At 40.5% G+C, this 20662-nt stretch overlaps 1 protein-coding gene across 6 annotated transcripts in view; it reads right to left on the reverse strand.

The window, feature by feature from the left end:
- The window catches only part of camsap2a (calmodulin regulated spectrin-associated protein family, member 2a), a 94237-nt gene that overhangs the window by 17804 nt on the left and 55771 nt on the right, over window positions 1–20662 (reverse strand). For 4 of the 6 annotated variants that reach the window (XM_060941771.1, XM_060941770.1, XM_060941769.1 and 1 more), the window contains exons 4-6: window positions 17753–17836; window positions 9045–9186; window positions 8461–8600 (exon numbers count right to left, since the gene is read on the reverse strand). In XM_060941771.1, the coding sequence (XP_060797754.1) occupies window positions 8461–8600; window positions 9045–9186; window positions 17753–17836 (366 nt within the window). Of the gene's footprint in view, window positions 1–8460; window positions 8601–9044; window positions 9187–14485; window positions 14928–17752; window positions 17837–20662 lie in introns of those variants that run through there. The other 2 variants (XM_060941773.1, XM_060941772.1) reach the window with 2 other exon arrangements.

Raw genomic sequence — 20662 nt, forward strand, 5'->3', positions numbered from 1 at the left:
CTCCTCTGTCCTCCACTCTTTACCTGTATTAATGGCACCTGTTTGAACTTGTCATCAGTATAAAAGACACCTGTCCACAACCTCAAACAGTCACACTCCAAACTCCACTATGGCCAAGACCAAAGAGCTGTCAAAGGACACCAGAAACAAAATTGTAGACCTGCACCAGGCTGGGAAGACTGAATCTGCAATAGGTAAGCAGCTTGGTGTGAAGAAATCAACTGTGGGAGCAATTATTAGAAAATGGAAGACATACAAGACCATTGATAATCTCCCTCGATCTGGGGCTCCACGCAAGATCTCACCCCATGGGGTCAAAATGATCACAAGAACGGTGAGCAAAAGTCCCAGAACCACACGGGGGGACCTAGTGAATGACCTGCAGAGAGCTGGGACCAATGTAACAAAGGCTACCATCAGTAACACACTACGCCGCCAGGGACTCAAATCCTTCAGTGCCAGACGTGTCCCCCTGCTTAAGCCAGTACATGTCCAGGCCCGTCTGAAGTTTGCTAGAGAGCATTTGGATGATCCAGAAGAGGATTGGGAGAATGTCATATGGTCAGATGAAACCAAAATAGAACTTTTTGGTAAAAACTCAACTTGTCATGTTTGGAGGAGAAAGAATGCTGAGTTGCATCCAAAGAACACCATACCTACTGTGAAACATGGGGGTGGAAACATCATGCTTTGGGGCTGTTTTTCTGCAAAGGGACCAGGACGACTGATCCGTGTAAAGGAAAGAATGAATGGGGCCATGTATCGTGAGATTTTGAGTGAAAACCTCCTTCCATCAGCAAGGGCATTGAAGATGAAACGTGGCTGGGTCTTTCAGCATGACAATGATCCCAAACACACCGCCCGGGCAATGAAGGAGTGGCTTCGTAAGAAGCATTTCAAGGTCCTGGAGTGGCCTAGCCAGTCTCCAGATCTCAACCCCATAGAAAATCTTTGGAGGGAGTTGAAAGTCCGTGTTGCCCAGCGACAGCCCCAAAACATCACTGCTCTAGAGGAGATCTGCATGGAGGAATGAGCCAAAATAGCAGCAACAGTGTGTGAAAACCTTGTGAAGACTTACAGAAAACGTTTGACCTCTGTCATTGCCAACAAAGGGTATATAACAAAGTATTGAGATGAACTTTTGTTATTGACCAAATACTTATTTTCCACCATAATTTGCAAATAAATTCTTTAAAAATCAGACAATGTGATTTTCTGGATTTTTTTTTCTCATTTTGTCTCTCATAGTTGAGGTATACCTATGATGAAAATTACAGGCCTCTCTCATCTTTTTAAGTGGGAGAACTTGCACAATTGGTGACTGACTAAATACTTTTTTGCCCCACTGTATATCACCGTGGACTAAGAGGCTGCTATCCAAGAAATAACCCCCTGCTCCAAAATTGACACCTTCAAGCTTAACTAAAGTTTGCAACTGGCCACATGGACAAAGAAAAAGCCTTCTGGAGGATAGCTGTATGGTCAGATGAGACAAAGATTGAGTTGTTTGGCCACAATGACCATGATGTACAGAGGAACACTACCAACTGGTGGTGGTGGTAGCAGCATCATGCTCTGGGGCTGTTTTACTGCCAGTGGAACTGGTTCATTGCACAAAATGGATGGAATAATGAAGAAGGAGGACTACCTCAGAATTCTTCAGCAAAACCTCAAACCATTGGAAACTTGAACATGATTGGGAGTCACAACAGGACAATGAACCCAAACACGCATCAGAGCTGGTTGTGGAGGATAAAGCAGGCTAACATTAAAGGGCTGATGACACGAACATGACTCTATGCAATTTCTTAAATAAACTATACAACATGGCAAACATGTTAGATTTCTGTTATAATTACGTGAAAAGAAGCTGTTGTTACGCAAAAACTTTTAATTGCACAGCACAAGAAAACTGGGTCCGTGGCTCGCGGCCATGTTGTGACGTCAGCAGGAGAACATGCTGCGGTTCACTGGCTGTTCTACTCTGGTTCTACTCAATGGAAATGGCGCATGAAAACGCTGGTGAACTCTCTAGTGCTAGCTCTTCCTCTTCTGGGAGTCTAGAATTGTGTTGATCTCTTCCGAATAGAATCTATGATAGCCTACCCTCTTTACCCTTTGCCTCTCGTTGCTAGGCGGCAGTTACATGAAAGCCGCAAGCTTTCACAAGCAAATACATGACTGATATCACGCCGACTTTATGATTACATTTATGATTATCATGTAGAATCTATAGCTCTACGTACCTTTATCTTATGTCGTTTCACAACACATGTTCTGACAGGAGGACTGTCTTTGGATCCGGCATAGCTACGAGTAGACCCCCTCCGGAATACTGGCAGTGTTGCCAGATTGGGAGGAATCCCGCCCAGTTGGGCGGTTTCAAGTGCACCAGATACTGCTGATGTTTTCCAGCCCAAAATATGTTCAAAACCCACCAAAATGCACTTGAAACCGCTCAACTGGGCAGGAAACCTCCCAATCTGGCAACACTGTGTAGGCACAGCTGATGGTAGTAACACACGTTTGTGATGAACTGAACACCCAAGAGATTCTTTTAAGCTGGGAAGGGTGTCAAAACAATCCAAATCGAAGTGTTCAGAGCACAGGCCGGATGTTGGTGAGGGCTCCCACTTGTCACGAGTGCGCCTGACTTGCTTCACCCACTTCGCATGCAGCTCGGGATCTCTGGGAAACTTGAATAAACTTACCCCATCCTTGTAGGTTTTGGAGCAAAAGCCGGCAACACAACGTGAAGGCATAATAACTAATATATATATATATATATATATATATATATATATATATATATATATATATATATATATATAATAATGTATTATAATAATAATAATAATAATAATAATAATAATGACAAACTGAACACCTGTCGCATCAACAACAAACTGGTAAGTTAGGAGGAAGGTTCTTTCGCTGACGTCATATAGCTCCTCCTCCTCTTTCATTTCCTGGGTGCTGCAGCCCTGTCAAATTTGCCCAAATAGCCGCGTTTTTTATCATAACTTGTAAAATAGGCGCCTTCGTGAATTAATATATGGATCATCGGGAATTACTTTTTATGTTATAAAACATCGCCAAAGATGTCAAAAACGTGTCATCAGCACTTTAAGCTTAAAACAAGCCCTGACTTCAACCCTATTAAAAATATATGGACCGTACTTATAAGTCGAGTCTATGCCAAGAAAAAGAAATAAATTTAATTGAACTCTACCAAGAAGAGTCATGAACTATCCAACCAGAATTCTGCCAGAAGCTTGTTCATGGTAAACAAAAAACGTTTGGTCAAGGTGAATCTTGAGAAGAGACATTTTACCCAAATATTAGGTGTGCTGTATGTACATTTTTGACCCTGTATGTTTACTTTTGACCCTGTGTTGATTTCAGAAAACTGAATTTCCAGAAAACCAGTGCACCGAATTCTAGTTTGTATTTATTTATTTATTAAAGATGTATGCTGTGCAATCATTCTGCCACAGAAAAAGAACAGTTCAGAGAAATCATTGAAAGCCCAAATATTGCCATGACATTCATATCCAAAATGACATTCATGTCACTGTATGTAAACTTCTGACCATAACTGTAGATTCCCAACCCTGGTGCTAGAGAACCTGTCCTGCACATTTTAGCGCTTTCCTGCCCTAAGACAGCCATTTTGAGGCTGTTAAATGGTTGATTAGTTGAATCAGGTGTGTTAAAGCAGGGAAAACATTAAAATGTGTAGGACAGGTGGTCCTCCAACCCAGGGTTGGAAACCTGTGTTCTAGAATGCCTTTGTATACTGTAGCTTTAAAATGTCCCTTCAGTGGAACTAAGAGGCCCAGACATGGTCCAGTGACAAAGACACTGTCCAATAATTGTTGAGGTAATTTTTTCAATGCAAAAACCATTAAAACACAGTGTACTTGAATTTGTCAAAGGATCCCAATGAAGCCATGTGTCAGTGCTCTGTTGGAGGGGTTTCTACTGGGCTACAAAGGCTGCACTGCCCACCAAAAACAATTTGCTTTCAATAAGTTAACAGCCCAATATTACAGAAATATATTTGATATTTTGATTTGCTAAACTGTTGAGTTTCAACAGGAGTGATTAATAAAAGTTCACATTTCATTCAAAGTAAACATTTCATTCTATGGAGACATTATGTGTGTTAATACTGCATCATGTTTGCTACAGATGAAGTAAAGAGAGATTAGGTTGATTGGTTACATTATTGAACAAATTTCAAAAGCAGAATGAACCAAGCAAGGCTACAGTTGCTATACATCCAGTAAAGTGGGCTAACTAAATATTCAGCCATGAATGACCATCTGGAACATTTGCCTGGATTCTCAACTAGATTCTCTTTGAGTAAAATAATGTTCTACACATTTGTTTTAACCATTAACTTCAAGGATGATTGTATTTTTCCTCCACATAGAAGCCTGGGAGTGATTTATATTTCAGCATGTCTTTACAGAAGCTGAGAACATGTTACCATGGGGAGCCTCTCACCACTGAGAGTTTTGTAACACATGACTCACCACGTTGGCAAATACAAGTAGCCTGTGCCTACTCACTGTTCTTCTGCTTGTAAAAGCAAGCTATGCAATACACAAAAACCATGGCCTTGACATTGTATACCACTGTTATTGTCGTTAGAGCTGATCCAGTCGGTCTACCACTGAAGAAATAGCAGATGTTTTCATATAGACAAGAGTAAACTTTGATGCACATGTCTATGCTTCCATTTCAGTTATAGTACAAGACAGTTGGGGGAGGTAATACTGGAAACTCCAGTGTACTGCCAAAAACTACAAAATACACTATGTGGTCAAAAGTATATGGACACCTGACCGTCATACACATATGTGGTTCTTTCCCAAACTGTTACCACAATGTTTGAAGCACACAATTGTATAGACTGTCTTTGTATGCTGTAGCATTACAGTTTCCCTTCACTGGAACTAAGAGGCCCAAACCTGTTCCAGCACGACAATGCTGCCGTGCACAAAGCGTGTCCATGAAGACGTGGTTTGCCAAAGTTAGAATGGAAGAACTTGAGTGTCCTGCACAGAGCCCTGACCTCAACCCCACTAAACACCTTTAGGGTGAACTGGAACACTGATTGCACCCCAGACCTCCTCACCCAACATCAGTGTCTGAGCTCACTAATGCTCTTGTTGCTGAATGAACACAAATCCCCACAGCCACACCCTGAAATCTAGTGGAAAGCCTTCCTAAAAGAGTGGAGGTTATTATAACAGCAAAGGGGAACTAACTCTGGAATGAGCTGTTCATCAAACATGCATGTGTGTGACGGTCAGGTGTCCACAAACTATTGACCATACATAATCTAGTGTACCACAAGTACAAAAGTATTTTAGTCTGCTATAAATTCTGGTTTTCCAGCCGCATCCCAGTGAACCTTAGTTCTGTTTGTGACTGGTGGGTGACTATACAATGGCTGTTAAAAGGGACTAAGCATGTGTATCACTGTGGTAAAATTAGGCTAATTTTTAATTTTTTTTCAACTGTTATAACCTTTGGATGATGTTGGGTTGCATATTTACTGTTGTATGACCACAGAGAATAATGATTACACAGTCTTGCTGAAATTCAACATGCATTGAATTTCAATGTTTGTGTTAATACCAAAACACACACCATCCCTGTTCCAGTGGAACAAAATCCGAATTCATAGGACACATAGAAATCAATGCACACATTATTTTTCTTAATGAGTAGAAAAATGTTCATACTGCCATATGTGTATTTTTCAGGCTTATAGTACTCGAGTCCAGGACTCAGACTCAAGTCCGACTCGTGCCCTAATTTTAAGGACTTGTGACTTGACTTGAGCACTAATGACTCAGACTTGGACTTGCACTCGTGCATTAACTGCATTTGGGCTCGTAAATTGGAGACGAGGACTCGGATAGTTTCTTTATTATTTGGGCATAAGATATTTACATCTACATTAATTTTTGTACAAATTTTGTGCAAGAGAACGCACATTCACCTGTTCAGGAACAAACTAACGTTAATGGCGCTAAAATGCCTGGAGAGAATGTCCCTAGGATTGTCCACTTTGCTTATACAGACTTCTCGTGCAGTGGGAAAAAATGCACTGCTATGTGTTCCATATGTAGAAGAACTATCGAAGAGATGATGGGGACAACCTTGAACTTCAATCATCATTTGGCAAGACTCCACCCAGAGAAGGAAGTGACATGCTATGTTCATTGCCCTGTTGATAGCGGGGCTTGCTGAGCGATGAACTAGCGAGTGTTAACCCTCTCTCGTTATTTGCCCTGTTGATAGTGGGTGGGGCTTGCAGAGCGATGAACAAGCTTTTTACCTGTAGCCTGTTAACCAAAATGGGGCAGTCGAGCAGTAATGTTAGTCCAACACAGTAGAAGAGACGCTTTCACATAAAGGCAGCAACAGCCAGCATCAAATGGTGCAGTTGGAGTCTTGTTCTCAGACTCGACTCTGCTCAATAGTGGACTCGACTCGAAATTTATTTTAAAGACTTGGACGAGGCGGCACGGTGGTGTAGTGGTTAGCGCTGTAGCCTCACAGCAAGAAGGTCCGGGTTCGAGCCCCGTGGCCGGCGAGGGCCTTTCTGTGTGGAGTTTGCATGTTCTCCCCGTGTCCGCGTGGGTTTCCTCCGGGTGCTCCGGTTTCCCCCACAGTCCAAAGACATGCAGGTTAGGTTAACTGGTGACTCTAAATTGACCGTAGGTGTGAATGTGAGTGTGAATGGTTGTCTGTGTGTCTATGTGTCAGCCCTGTGATGGCCTGGCGACTTGTCCAGGGTGTACCCCGCCTTTCGCCCGTAGTCAGCTGGGATAGGCTCCAGCTTGCCTGTGACCCTGTAGAACAGGATAAAGCGGCTAGAGATAATGAGATGAGATGAGATGAGACTTGGACGAGACCTGGACTTGAACACTGGGGACTCGAGACTGGACTTGGACTCTAGGTTTAGTGACTTGACTACAGCACTGGTATTTTTAGTAGAGAAATTTCAGAGAAATAGCTGTATTCACATTTAAAACATGGTTAATATTTTAGCATTTTAAATAAAATATTAAATCTTCCTCATTGTAAAAGTCACATTTATGTATCAGGCACTTTTAATTTCCAACATTAAAGTTGAGGTGGACATTAAACTTGTATATAGTAAAGCTGCATTTCTTTAGCTGCATGTCTCTTAGCCATGCTGATTGTCTAAGCTAGATATTACTGTTCACTACATGTCTTGACAAAACAATTTACTGAATATTTACTGAGTCTGAGAATGTATTTTTATAAAACGTGTATTAATTTAAATTTGTCAGTCTGACTAATCATCCTGATGTTCACTTTTGCACTTATACTATGACGGCTTGCAAACAATTACACATTATTTGGTTAAAGAACATATTGCAATTATTTTTTATCAGTTTACATTTACACATAATGTTGAGGAATGCACATGAACAAGTTAGTCCTTGCTATCTTGCAATGATTAATAGTTGATCCCTCACCAATATTGATGTCTTACTTTTTTTTTCTAAAACTTACCTTGAACTAGAAACCTTAATGAAGCTGCTTTACATGAAATAGCGTTGAAGTTGTACACTCACCGGTCACTTTATTAGGAACACCCATCCACCTGCTGTTTTATGCAGTTATCTAATCAGCCAATCTCTTGACAGCAGCACAGTGCATAAAATCATGCAGATACAAATCAAGAGCTCCAGTTCATGTTCACAGTGTTCACCCATCAGAATGGGAAAAATTGTGATTTCAAAGTGCGATTTTCTTTCACTGTGGTATGGGTGTTGGTTTGAGCATTTCAGAAACTGCTGATCTCCTGGGATTTTCACACACAGCAATTTCTCGAGTTTACACAGACTGGTGTAAAAAACAAAAAAACATTGAGTTGAGTGAGGGAATGACAGTTCTGTGGGTGGAAACAAACGCTTTGTTGATAAGAGAGGTCAGAGGAAAATGGCCAGATTGATTCAAGCTTTTTTGCCAGGAAGGATATAGTGAGTCACTTTTTACAACCATGGTGAGCAGAAAAGCATCTCAGCATGCAGAACAGAAGAACACATTGGGTTCCCATCCTTCAGCCAAGAACAGGAGTCTTAGAATCAAGAACAAGTTCCTATTAAAGTGGCCGGTGAGTGTATAATACTGTTCTCAGACTCATCTCATCTCATTATCTCTAGCCACTTTATCCTGTTCTACAGGGTCGCAGGCAAGCTGGATCCTATCCCAGCTGACTACGGGCGAAAGGCGGGGTACACCCTGGACAAGTCGCCAGGTCATCACAGGGCTGACAGTTCTCAGACTCAATATTCTCTTTTCACTGTTCTGTAGCCAGCTCACACTCACGCTACACTAAGGACACGGATGAGGGTAGCTTCAGTGGTTGAATACAGTACTAAAGCTGATGAAATGGTGGCTTACTTTGATGGCAGAAGAGGAGTAGAGCATATCCTCCAGGCTGAAGTGACAGCAGCGGTTTAAGTGCTCGCGGCAGAAATCCTGAATGAGCTGCAGATTGTACAAGCTGTCCGCTAATGACATGCTTTCCTTCAGGCACACGTCTGTCAAGGAAACAAGTTTTGTACAAAATGAGCTCCCAAACACACATCTAGCCTGAGCAAACACAGCACAAGTCAGGAGTACAGAAGGACTCCACCAATCAGAGGTTCGGCCATTAATCAGCACATCACATGACAAGTGTGATAAAAACAATCACTTCATTTTGTCACTAATCTTATTGATTTCTACTTTATGCCTGGGTTGATAAAACCTCTAGTCTGATGTGATTATGTTAAATGTGTCACAAGGGCGATTAACATGAACAATGATTTAACTGATTACTTGGCTTTACATGTGAAATCCCTTTGCTATTTCATGTCTCTCATCTCTCAGGTCATCGTTTCTAAATTCCAGGGTCCAACTGAGGCGTCAAGATATAACAAGCCACACTGATTTAACACGCTCTGACACATGGACTCACACACACACTTGGTAGGGGTGCTTACCCTCTAGTTTGACGAGGTCAGGGCAGTAGAAATGCAGCAGCGCAGCCAGGGCGCAGCCATCTGTGCTGTCCTTCAGCAGATTGTCCACTGGGGGGATCCATGGTACCATTTTAGGCAACGTTTGTTCTTTCCTATAACGGGCCTGCATCTCACACGCGCACACACACACACACACACACACACACACACACACACACACACACACACACAGCAGTGAGCAGAAATCACCAGCATCAAGAGCATGTATGATTTTTTTTGTGTACAACAAACCTGAATAAAAATAACAGGAATCGCAAATGAATGATGTCAAATAGCATGAAACATTTTTACTGTCGGAATGGTTGGAAATCAGTGAAAATAAAATTTAATAAAGGGTCATGGAAACAGATTTTTTAAACTAAATGCACTGCAAAAATACTTCACAACCTGTACTTCGAGACATTTTTACTAATTTCAAGCTTTAAGTTTATTAAACTTATTCTGTTGGCAGATAATTTTGCTTCTTTCTAGAAATAAATGCTTAAAATTACCTAAATTATATATGAAAAGATTAGCAAAATGTAAAACTTGAATGAGTAAAAATGTCTCGAAATAGATTTAATACTCTTGTAATCTTATACAACCCCGATTCCAAAAAAGTTGGGACAAAGTACAAATTGTAAATAAAAATGGAATGCAATGATGTGGATGTTTCAAAATTCCATATTTTATTCAGAATAGAACATAGATGACATATCAAATGTTTAAACTGAGAATATGTATCATTTAAAGAGAAAAATTAGGTGATTTTAAATTTCATGACAACAACACATCTCAAAAAAGTTGGGACAAGGCCATGTTTCCCACTGTGAGACATCCCCTTTTCTCTTTACAACAGTCTGTAAACGTCTGGGGACTGAGGAGACAAGTTGCTCAAGTTTAGGGATAGGAATGTTAACCCATTCTTGTCTAATGTAGGATTCTAGTTGCTCAACTGTCTTAGGTCTTTTTTGTCGTATCTTCCGTTTTATGATGTCCCAAGTGCAGGACGAACAGAGTCAAAAACTCCTTTGTCCCTCACGCCATCAGACTGTACAACTCCTCTCTGGGGGGGAGGAGGGGTAACAGGAGGACAGAGGATGGGAAGAAGCTTTAGCCTAGCCTAACAATAAGCAATACAGGACAATGTGCAATATAAAGTGCAATATCTCTCCTACCGCCCCCCCCCCCTTCTCCCCACCTTTTTTTCTCCTTCCCCTTCCTCTCTTCCCCATATCTTATTCTTTTTATATATTTGTATATGTAAATACTTAATTTATTTTAATTTATCTAAAAGTTTTCTCTATTTCTTTTCTCTGTTTGTCTGTAGTGATGCTGCCGGAATCTTAATTTCCCTGAGGGAACCCTCCCAAAGGGATTAATAAAGTTTTATCTAATCTAATCTAATCTAATCTAATCTAATCTAATCTAATCTAATCTAATCTAAATGTTTTCTATGGGCGAAAGATCTGGACTGCAGCCTGGCCAGTTCAGTACCCGGACCCTTCTTCTACGCAGCCATGATGCTGTAATTGATGCAGTATGTGGTGTGGCATTGTCATGTTGGAAAATGCAAGGTCTTCCCTGAAAGAGACGTCGTCTGGATGGGAGCATATGTTGCTCTAGAACCTGGATATACCTTTCAGCATTGATGGTGTCTTTCCAGATGTGTAAGCTGCCCATGTCACACGCACTAATGCAACCCCATACCATCAGAGATGCAGGCTTCTGAACTGAGCGCTGATAACAACTTGGGTCGTCCTTCTCCTCTTTAGTCCGAATGACACGGAGTCCCTGATTTCCATGAAGAACTTCACATTTTGATTCGTCTGACCACAGAACAGTTTTCCACTTTGCCACAGTCCATTTTAAATGAGCCTTGGCCCAGAGAAGACGTCGGCGCTTCTGGATCATGTTTAGATACGGCTTCTTCTTTGAACTATAGAGTTTTAGCTGGCAACGGTGGATGGCACGGTGAATTGTGTTCACAGATAATGTCCTCTGGAAATATTCCTGAGCCCATTTTGTGATTTCCAATACAGAAGCATGCCTGTATGTGATGCAGTGCCATCTAAGGGCCCGAAGATCACGGGCACTCAGTATGGTTTTCCAGCCTTGACCCTTACGCACAGAGATTCTTCCAGATTCTCTGAATCTTTTGATGATATTATGCACTGTAGATGATGATATGTTCAAACTCTTTGCAATTTTACACTGTCGAACTCCTTTCTGATATTGCTCCACTATTTGTCGGCGCAGAATTAGGGGGATTGGTGATCCTCTTCCCATCTTTACATCTGAGAGCCGCTGCCACTCCAAGATGCTCTTTTTATACCCAGTCATGTTAATGACCTATTGCCAATTGACCTAATGAGTTGCAATTTGGTCCTCCAGCTGTTCCTTTTTTGTACCTTTAACTTTTCCAGCCTCTTATTGCCCCTGTCCCAACTTTTTTGAGATGTGTTGCTGTCATGAAATTTCAAATGAGCCAATATTTGGCATGAAATTTCAAAATGTCTCACTTTCGACATTTGATATGTTGTCTATGTTCTATTGTGAATACAATACCAGTTTTTGAGATTTGTAAATTATTGCATTCCATTTTTATTTACAATTTGTACTTTGTCCCAACTTTTTTGGAATCGGGGTTGTAATAGAAAATACAGTACTAAATAAATTTGACATATTTAATTACCTCGCCCGCGACGGAGTAAGCGGGGAGAGGTATTGTAATCAGTGCGGTTTGTTTGTTTGTTTGTGTGTGTTTGTCTGCTAACAATCTAGCGTCTAGACGGTTGCATCAATTGACTTCAAATTTTCAGAGTAGGTGGGCAATGGTCCGTAGATTACCTGATTAAATTTCGGGGGTAATCGGGTCAAGGTGAAGGTCAAGGTAACCGGAAAGGTCAACCTTTCGGTCAAAATAAAATATTTTCCGTTATAACTCAAAAATGGTTGCCAGTAGACAGATGTTTACTATTATGAGCATGGAGGAACTCCCATATGGCCTTTCATTTAGCACCATGATCTTTGACCTGGAGCGATCTTGAAAGGTCAAACTCAAGGTCATGGATTTTCAGAGGGCTGTAACTTGAAAACGGTTGATGGTAGGGCTGTAACTTGAAAATGGTTGACGGATGCCATTATCAACTTATAGGAAGTGCCATATGGGCTTTCATATGGCACCATGATCTTGACCTTGAGTGACCTTGAAAGATAAAACTCAAGGTCAGGGTTTTTCAAAGGGTTATAACTTTAAAATGGTTCATGATTGCCAGATGTTTACCATTATCAACATATAAGTCGTCCCATATGGGCTTTCAGTTGCTGCCATGGCCTTTGACCTTGAATGACATTGAAATGTCAAACTCAAGGTCATGGATTTTCATAGGACTATAACCTGACAGCTGATGATTGAGAAATATTACCATTATCAACATATAGGCATAAAATAAGTGCTGCCGGGCGACAGGGGCGCAGATAGGATTTTTGAACTCGGGGGGACTGAGCTGTCAGCAAATGATTCCATTTTGTGTGTGTGTGTATAATATATATATATATATATATATATATATATATATATATATATATATATATATACATACACACACACACTACCGTTCAAAAGTTTGGGGTCACTTTGAAATGTCCTTATTTTTGAAAGAAAAGCACAGTTCTTTTCAATGAAGATCACTTTAAACTAATCAGAAATCCACTCTATACATTGCTAATGCGGTAAATGACTATTCTAGCTGCAAATGTCTGGTTTTTGGTGCAATATCTCCATAGGTGTATAGAGGCCCATTTCCAGCAACTATCACTCCAGTGTTCTAATGGTACAATGTGTTTGCTCATTGCCTCAGAAGGCTAATGGATGATTAGAAAACCCTTGTACAATCATGTTAGCTCAGCTGAAAACAGTTTAGCTCTTTAGAGAAGCTATAAAACTGACCTTCCTTTGAGCAGATTGAGTTTCTGGAGCTTCACATTTGTGGGGTCGATTAAATGCTCAAAATGGCCAGAAAAATGTCTTGACTATATTTTCTATTCATTTTACAACTTATGGTGGTAAATAAAAGTGTGACTTTTCATGGAAAACACAAAATTGTCTGGGTGACCCCAAACTTTTGAATGGTAGTGTGTATACATGTTATTTCACCTCCCTCACTGCCATCACCAGGAACTACCTGCAGGCCAGGACAATGATAACATGTTAACGTAGCCTATGGAAATCCAAAGTTTACACATTATCATCACGCACAGAACTTGCAAAACTAGTTTTAAAACCGCTAAGTTCCAACTGTTAAACATAGCGAGAGGCTGGGCTACGTGTGTGTGTGTGTGTGTGTGTGTGTGTGTGTGTGTGTGTGTGTGTGTGTGTAAAGTGTAAACCAGTGCATCCTGACTTTCTAACTATGCCTGTGTGTTGCGTGAGCGTCAGTCAGTCAACAACTCTTCGCAAAGTTTCCTTATGAAACAATATGCTCGCTGAAATTATGGCAGGGAACGCCAGATTAAACATTAAAACTTCCTTCTGAGCACTGTATCTACAGGCTACCACTGAAAGAAGGAGGCTACCAGAAAGGCATCACTCCGTACGATTTTACTTTCACTACGACATTACTTTGAACAGACTATCAAAAAATTGCAAGGTGATATGATAAAGTAAGGCACAGTTTACTTCCAGTCGTTTTTTTTTGTTGTTGAAAAAACGATGCAATCGTTTTCTGCCTTTTGGCACCCTTCATCATGCCGTGTTGGGGTCCTGAACTAGGAGGAGCTGTCCCCGATATGCCTGTCAAACTTGTTGTGGGTAACCATAGCAACCAAGCTCGAGCTTGCAACCCGTGCAGTCTGCGCAGTTGCAACTATGTATGTACTGCTGTGCACCTCAATAAACCGAATGGTAATTAGTCTTTTGATTTTTCCGTGAGGTTTGCCTTATGCAAAGAAAGACAGCATAGACGTTTTTTCCTCCCTATAAGTGGGGGGGACCGAACGAGGTGAATTTAAATCTGGGTGGGACGAATCCCCCCCGTCCCCCCCTCTATCTGCGCCCGTGCCGGCCGAGATGTGTTTTGCCTGGCAACACTTGTTAAAGATAGTTTAACTTGCTAAGATGTCATTTTGTGTAATGATATAGCGAATATGTTCGAGTCTCTCCAAGAGCTTCTATGTTTGGATGATGTTCTATGAATTATGTCGCTGTTAATGGAATCACACAGTGAGAGAATCATGTTTTTTTGTTGGCTTTTACCTCATAATGGGTGATGTGACATACACTGAGGCAGATGAACACTAGACAGGATTTCTTGTGTATGATAGCGATTATGTGGTTTGATTGACATGACTGATGCTGAACAGAAACAAGCAGATGAAAGCATGATGGAGGGGAAAACAAACACATCTATGTTGAAACTTACAGGAACCAGCTTCATATACCATTTGGTTGGAGACTTCAGTCAGAAAATAGAGTGAAAGAGAGGACAGAGAGAAACAGGAATCAGGATCAGGAAGGAAAATCTCATCCCATCACAGGAGGAAAAAAAAAGAAAGTAAACGTACTGTGATGTAATTTACTGTTTAATCAATAGCTCATTACTTTAAGTAAAACAGTGAGGTAATCACTGGAAGAAAAAACAAAACGACGTACTGTTCAGAACTGTTCGTTTAAGCTGCAGAAGATGACAGGAATCCCTGTGGTTACTCTAGTGTTGGGACAGCAATGCAGCTTGGAAGGTTGATGAGGGTCCAGGGATAATGATAAGGTTTATGGCATTTTTTTTTTCTTCTCAGGAATTTCCCTAAAGAGCTGCACTGGGTTTTGCTGTATGCAAAAGCCAAAGTGTTTCTTTGGAGGGAAAGGGAGAAGCTTTTGCAAAACTGTACACAAATATTTTAGAGCTTGTCAAAGGTCAGTTGACACAATAATTTTCTTTTCCTCTAATTGAACAATACAGAGCTAATAAACACTGGAACAGGAATCAATATGTTCAAAATCCATTTTAAGTGAATAAAATTTCTGCTCAATAGCAGATATTGGGAATTTGTGGTTACATTTGTACATTTCTGCGTACGTTTGCCAACTGAATGTGCATGTGTAGAGTTTTTTATTTATTTTTTATTTCCTTCACCTCATGTTCTAGTTTATTAAAGATAGACTGCCTTTCAGATTTTTCAAGTGTAGGTCATAAAAATAATTTTCCCTGACACCCAATTATTTTTGTTTAGTGGACCAAAGCTACTGAATTCGAATCACAGACTTCCAATTTTATTAGTTTTTTTTTAATAGAACAATTAACGGATTAAAGGCCATGTGACCCTAAATTCTCCACTATTTTTTCCTGCTTCACCATGACCCAATTCAAGATACTACATCATGCATCACGTGGTGGGCTTTCCCCATTCACGCAAGGCATTGTGGGATACAAATTTGAAACAGGAGAGAAAAATGGAGGACGTGAGTGTGCAATTGAAACGTAGAAGACCAAGTACAGTAATGGAAAGTGAAAAGAAAAGACATTATGTTATATACGAAGGAAAGGAAACGCAGGACCAAACTAATCGGTGGTCAGCAAGCACCTCGGTGTGATCAGCTGTTCGTTTAGCAACAGAATGATGTAACTGTCAGTACACAGTCAAAGGTAAACCTGCGCATGCGCACACAGACTTCCTCTGTCTGCTTGACTGCACGAAGTGGGTGATTTCATGCACATTATTTGCTCGGGAATCCCCTCAAATTAAATAACTTCCCAGCCACAGAATGTCCTGATATTTTGTGAGACACTACAGAAATAAACATATATTACAATGACCACATTTCAAAGGGAAATAAATTTCACTGATTTTATGAAATCGAAAGGCCGTCTAGCTTTAATAAGCAGGTTATCACATTCTTTGAGTTTTGTACATTTAATAATTATGAAAGTTAATCTGCAACCTGTTTGTATTCTCTTGTTCAGACTTTGGTCACCATTGCGCTGCTTGCTCATGTATTTGCTTATTTCTGAAACATCTCTTTGGGTAAAAAGCTGCTTATTTGTATTATTATTATTTTTTATTCAAGAAGGGGTTTTTTTGGTGCTCTGTTCGGTTCTGTGCCTAACTGAACTCAACATGATTGATGAGTTGAATGCTAGCAGTGTCAGTGGTGAATGTAGATCAGTAGCTCAGTGTTCATCACCACTGACCCGGCAGCATACGGGTTTCACCGAGAGCGCAGTATGGGAGTGTGTGGCACTCTAAAAACGCAGACTATCAAACATGCAGAACATACATCAGCAAACGTCAAGCTCATTACATCAAACTGAGAGATTCTACACAGCAGCTCTGGAGCTTCCACAACAATGAGTCTATGACTCAGCAAAGTCCACAAAACCCCTTATACAGCAACATGGCATGTGCCATTCAAGGCAGAGCATTTTGACTGATTACCTTAAAAACAGTTTATATTAGGTATGTAATGATTTGCCCAATTCACAATCTGATTTGATTCACGATATTGGGTACACGATTTGATTTTCCCACAATATTTTTGAAAAACAAAAATAAATGAAGAAAATGTTATTACCAAAAAATGCTACATATATTTTCCTATTCATTATCCACTTAAAAATATCTTTTGCTCAATAAAAAAAAACATTGTTTTCTTTTATTAATAACCAACAATAATTATTTACCCACATTTGTAAAGGTTGGAGGAGAATATAATAACCTATTAACATATTAAAATATTCCTTTTATTAAAAGTGAAAAAAGTTAACAAATAGGCCTTTTCTTAATAAACTTTTATGATCATTTATCTTTCAACAGTCTGTAAAAAGAGAGCTCTGATTTATTGTTAAATCTATTTGTACGGTCAATCACACAACAGCTCTCATCCATTTTAGATCTGTTTTTCTGAGTGTTTTTGCAGCATTAGAGCTGTGTTACTTCCACCTCGGGTGAAGTCACGTGCATTTCTGCTGTTGTATCTTACTGCACACTCTGTTATCTAAAAACTGTAATTACAGCTAGGAAAAGTAAGAGATTATGCAGCCTGGTAATAATCACGATTAATTTTTTTTTTAATTTCATAAATTTGAATCGTCATTAACCTGCAATCATGATTTATCATCATATGATTTGTTACATGCCTTGTTTATACAGTAGCAGTAAACATCTCTGCACCAGAGTAATGTATTTCATGTAAGCACACACAATTATCAGATATTTCGTTCTGTTTTCATCAATCCAGGATACTATCCCTCCCCACCAGCAGAGGCAGGAACTTCCAAAATTCTAGTAAAATCTCTGCCATTCCACTTCCAGTTCACTTCCTGGCTCTTTGCTATATAAACATGCAAAGAACATTTGTTTATTATGAAATCTTGCCAAAATTTATGGTTGAGCCTTGTTTGTCTCACAGTGTCATTGTCTGCGTTTAGGTTTGAATTCAGTTTTCTTCCCTGTATCTCATTCATCAAATGGATATTCCTCTATAAACCTACTACTACATTAATAAACTACTTATATCATCTACTGTACTACTAACAATTAAATTATAAAATCCCATTCTGATACGAAACTCCAGTTGATTTTAAAGAAAAGGTTTTACTTTAAGAAAAAAGAGCACCTTTAACACAGGAATGCCACAAAAAAAAAAAATAATAATTACGACTTGATAATGAACAGGAGGCTGGTAAACTTACCTTAGGGATCTCAAGGGGCTCTGCCCTCTGCGCCTCTTTCCTGCTTTGCTCCTGAATGATGATTTCTTTCAAGTATTCGTTCACCTTTCGAAAATTAGACCACAACACAACATATCATGGCTAAATTGTGTGAGTTAGATGGGGAAGGGTCAACAATGCATGACTGAGGTGTTTGAGTGAGCTCTTAGAGGTCACAATGAATTCCTGACCTATCAGAAACTGAACAGTAGGTCGTGTAGTATGAGCAGAGTCATGAGCTGATATAAATCTAAGAAGCTTAATTAGCATGGTCAGAGATTGTATGGAGTAGGGGTGGGGTTAGTTTATCACTGTAGTTACTATAAGAACTTTGGCCTGGTTTGTTAAAGTCTTTCTGTCATCAGTGTGATGTGGCTGCTTGGCAGCCTGGCAGTGTGAGCACCTATATCACGAGGTATCGAACAGTGTGAGCACCTACATCATGAGGTATCATACAGCGTGTCATGAGGTATCATAGTGCGAGCTTCTGAGTCATGAGGTATCGCTCAGTGTGAGAACCTGTGTCATGATGTATCGTGCAGTGTGAGAACCTGCGTCATGAGGTATTGCTCAGTGTGAGAACCTGTGTCATGACGTATCATACAGCGTGAGAACCTGCGTCATGATGTAACATAGTGTGAGAACTTGCGTCATGATGTATCGTACAGTGTGAGAACCTGTGTCATGATGCATCATATGGTGTGGGAACCTGCGTCATGAGGTATCGTACAGTGTGAGAACCTGCGTTACGAGATATCGCTAAGTATGAGAACCTGTGTCATGATGTATCATACAGTGTGGGAGCCTGCATCATGAGGTATTGCTGAGTGTGCGAACCTGCATCATGAGGTATTGCTCAGTGTGAGAACCTGTGTCATGATGTATCATACAGCGTGAGAACCTGCGTCATGATGTATCATACAATGTGAGAACCTGTGTCATGATGTATCATACAGTGTGAGAACCTGCGTTACGAGATATCGCTAAGTATGAGAACCTGTGTCATGATGTATCATATGTGTCAGTGTGAGAACCTGCGTCATGATGTATCATACAGTGTGAGAACCTGTGTCATGATGTATCATACAGTGTGAGAACCTGTGTCATGATGTATCGTACAGTGTGAGAACCTGCGTCATGATGTATCGTACAGTGTGAGAACCTGCGTCATGATGTATCATACAGTGTGAGAACCTGTGTCATGATGTAACATAGTGTGAGAACCTGTGTCCTGATGTATCGTACAGTGTGAGAACCTGTGTCATGATGCATCATACAGTGTGAGAACCTGCGTCATGATGCATCATACAGTGTGGGAACCTGTGTCATGATGTATCATACAGTGTGAGAACCTGCGTTACGAGATATCGCTAAGTATGAGAACCTGTGTCATGATGTATCATACAGTGTGAGAACCTGCGTCATGATGTATCATACAGTGTGAGAACCTGTGTCATGATGTAACATAGTGTGAGAACCTGCGTCATGATGTATCGTACAGTGTGAGAACCTGTGTCATGATGTATCATATAGTGTGAGAACCTGTGTCATGATGTATCGTACAGTGTGAGAACCTGTGTCATGATGTATCATACAGTGTGAGAACCTGCATCATGATGTAACATAGTGTGAGAACCTGTGTCCTGATGTATCGTACAGTGTGAGAACCTGTGTCATGATGCATCATACAGTGTGAGAACCTGCGTCATGATGCATCATACAGTGTGGGAACCTGTGTCATGATGTATCATACAGTGTGAGAACCTGCGTTACGAGATATCGCTAAGTATGAGAACCTGCGTCATGATGTATCATACAGTGTGAGAACCTGTGTCATGATGTAACATAGTGTGAGAACCTGCGTCATGATGTATCGTACAGTGTGAGAACCTGTGTCATGATGCATCATACAGTGTGGGAACCTGTGTCATGAGTTATCATACAGTGTGAGAACCTGCGTTACGAGATATCGCTAAGTATGAGAACCTGTGTCATGATGTATCATACAGTGTGAGAACCTGTGTCATGATGTAACATAGTGTGAGAACCTGCATCATGATGTATCGTACAGTGTGAGAACCTGTGTCATGATGCATCATACAGTGTGAGAACTTGTGTCATGATTTATCATCCAGTGTGAGAACCTGCGTCATGATGTATCATACAGTGTGAGAACCTGTGTCATGAGTTATCATACAGTGTGAGAACCTGCGTTACGAGATATCGCTAAGTATGAGAACCTGTGTCATGATGTATCATACAGTGTGAGAACCTGCGTCCTGATGTATCGTACAGTGTGAGAACCTGTCATGATGCATCACACAGTGTGAGAACCTGTGTCATGAGGTATCATACAGTGTGAGAACCTGCGTCACGAGATATCGCTAAGTATGAGAACCTGTGTCATGATGTATCATACAGTGTGAGAACCTGCGTCATGATGTAACATAGTGTGAGAACCTGTGTCATGATGCATCATACAGTGTGAGAACCTGTGTCATGATGCATCATACAGTGTGGGAACCTGTGTCATGAGTTATCATACAGTGTGAGAACCTGCGTCATGATGTATCATACAGTGTGAGAACCTGTGTTATGTATCATACAGTGTGAGAACCTGCGTCATGATGTAACATAGTGTGAGAACCTGCGTCATGATGTATCATACAGTGTGAGAACCTGCGTCATGAAGCATCATACAGTGTGAGAACCTGCGTCATGAGATATCGCTAAGTATGAGAACCTGTGTCATGATGTGTCACACCTGTGTCATACAGTGTGGGAACCTGCATCATGATGTATCATACAGTGTGAGAACCTGCACAGTAAAAATCATAGTGTCAATTTTACTCTTTAAGAGTTGAATTTAACTCTCTGTCAGATAACATTTGG

Source organism: Neoarius graeffei, chromosome 15 (genome assembly GCF_027579695.1).
Source record: "Neoarius graeffei isolate fNeoGra1 chromosome 15, fNeoGra1.pri, whole genome shotgun sequence".
Lineage (NCBI taxonomy): Eukaryota > Metazoa > Chordata > Actinopteri > Siluriformes > Ariidae > Neoarius > Neoarius graeffei.